The 2,166-nt window shown below is 54.7% G+C and overlaps 1 protein-coding gene across 1 annotated transcript in view; it reads right to left on the bottom strand.

Annotated features, from left to right (window-relative positions):
* Window positions 1-1,846, bottom strand: part of LOC104528800 (zinc finger protein 90) — a gene marked incomplete at both ends in the record, with an annotated part of 3,518 nt that extends 1,672 nt beyond the window's left edge. Inside the window, 3 exons of the mRNA XM_029086189.1 lie at window positions 443-556; window positions 1,562-1,690; window positions 1,806-1,846. Coding sequence (XP_028942022.1) covers window positions 443-556; window positions 1,562-1,690; window positions 1,806-1,846 — 284 coding nt within the window. The remainder of the gene's footprint in view (window positions 1-442; window positions 557-1,561; window positions 1,691-1,805) is intronic.
* Between the last annotated feature and the right edge of the window lie 320 nt (window positions 1,847-2,166).

Here is a 2,166-nt window from a genome sequence, read left to right on the forward strand (position 1 = left end):
TGGGGGGAAAGGATGGATGTCACCCTCCCACCACCACCTCTCCACACCCTCCTTTCTGCTCCACAGCCACGGGGCTGGAGGAAGAAGCTTCATCCACCACCAGCAGCCAGAAAACCAGAACCCTGCTGAGAGGGGACGGAACGGGGAGGGGGATTCTCTGTGGATCACGGGGATGAGGAGCAGCAGATCAGCCCAGATCTCCACAGAGACACAGCTTTGGGTGGAGAGATGAGCAGCTTCCATCTCCCTTTGACATCAGAGGAGAAAAATGGGGGAAACACCTCAAAACAGGCAGTGAGGAGAAGAAGGATTTGGACCAGAGGGTGAGTGGGAACCCCAGAGACACGCAGGTGAGGAGCAAAGCTTGGGGTGGCCTTTGGAACGTGCCACCAGTCCCTGCTGAGGTAATTAGTCCTGTGGGGGTTGGATTGTTCCTGCTCACCTGGAGAAGGGCTGCTGGGTCCATCCCACCACGCTGGGCTCTGTGGTGTGCAGATCCAGGGCTCTTCCCCACGTTCCATCCGGTGTAAAATGTCAGGTTTGGGGCCTGGGTAACCTGTGGGGTGGAGGAAAGGATGGATGTCACCTTCCTGGTGGGGGAAAGTGGAGGAATAAATTCTTAACGTGAGGAAATCAAAGGTTTTCTTTGTGAAACCTCAAGCTGCACTTCACTGTGACCAGAAGAACCTCAGGAGAAACAACATCCCACACCAGCTCCTAGGAGCTGCTCCTGGGTGTGGGATGTCTGTCCTCCCAGGAGCCCAGCTCAGAGCAGACAGATAATCACAGATCTCCATCCTGTCCTGGTGGCAGCCAGCAAGTCCTCAGAAGGAAATGGCAGGAAGATGTGGCAGGGGAGGGTGAGGTTGGCCATGAGGAAAAGGTTCTTGAGGCACCCAGAGGGTGGTGGAGCACTGGAACAGGCTCCCCAGGGAGGTGCTGATGGCACCAAGCCTGACAAGATTCCAGCAGCATTTGGCCAAGGCCCTCAGGGACATGGTGTGAATGTTGGGCTTGTCCTGAGCAGGGACAGGAGTTGGACTCCAGCATCCTGGTGGGTCCCTCCCAGCTCACAACATGATTCCTTCCAGATGTTTTGGTTGGAAAAGCCCTTTGAGATGATGGGGTCCAACCATGAACCCAACACTGACCAGTCCCCTATGACTGACCCATGTCCCTCAGCACTGTGTCTACACGACTCTTCAATCCCTCCAGGGATGGGGACTCCACCACTGCCCTGGGCAACCCCTTCCAATGCCTCAGAACCCTTGCAGCAAAGAAATTCTTCCTCACATCCCATCTCAACTGCCCTGGCCACAACTGGAGCCCATTTCCTCTTGTCCTGTCCCTTGGGCCTTGGTTGGACAGACCCACCCCCACCTCTCTCCACCCTCCTCCAAGGGACTTGCACAGAGCCACAAGGTCTCCCCTCAGCCTCCTTTTCTCCAGGCTCAACACCCCCAGGTCCCTCAGCCACAAGGGAACTCAGCACACTTGTGCTCCAGTCCCTTGGTGTCAAATATGACACAACCCCTCCCCCCAAATTAAACCCACTAATTACCCAGTGACGTCAGCAGTCTGTAGTTGTCCATCATGACGCTGCGGTACAGCTCCCTCTGCGCCGCGGCGGTGGCCTCCCACTCGGCGTGGCTCAGGTAGACGGCGACGTCCTCGAAGGTCACCGGCTCCTGTCACACAGGGATCACCCCCAGGTCACCCCCAGGTCACCCCCCGGGTCACTCACGGAGCCCCGGGGACACAGATTGAGGTGAAATCCCATCATTTAGAGGTAAAACACGTGAGATTTGGAGCGCTGGTGCTTCCTCGGGGCGCTGGGACTGGGGACCTGCAGAGGACAAACGTTGTCCCTGCAGCTGGGATCTGTTCTCGGGGCAGCTCACGGGCACCCCGACACCAAAATGGGGACAAACCCTGGAATATCAGCAGTAAAAGGAAGATATTTTATGTGTCAGTGTTTATCGGGGTCCTGGAGGCACAGGGGATCGTTCCAGCCGTGGCTCAACCTTAGAACGCAGGAAATAAGGTTTATATTCCAAAAAAATACAGATTTATAGCAGGAAATAAGGTTTATATTTCCAAAAAAATATAATTTATAGCAGGAAATAGAGTTTATATTCAAAAAATATAGATTTATAGCACGAAATA

The sequence above is a fragment of the Antrostomus carolinensis genome, unplaced genomic scaffold, assembly GCF_000700745.2.
Source record: "Antrostomus carolinensis isolate BGI_N321 unplaced genomic scaffold, ASM70074v2 scaffold49177, whole genome shotgun sequence".
In the NCBI taxonomy this organism is placed as follows: Eukaryota; Metazoa; Chordata; class Aves; order Caprimulgiformes; family Caprimulgidae; genus Antrostomus; species Antrostomus carolinensis.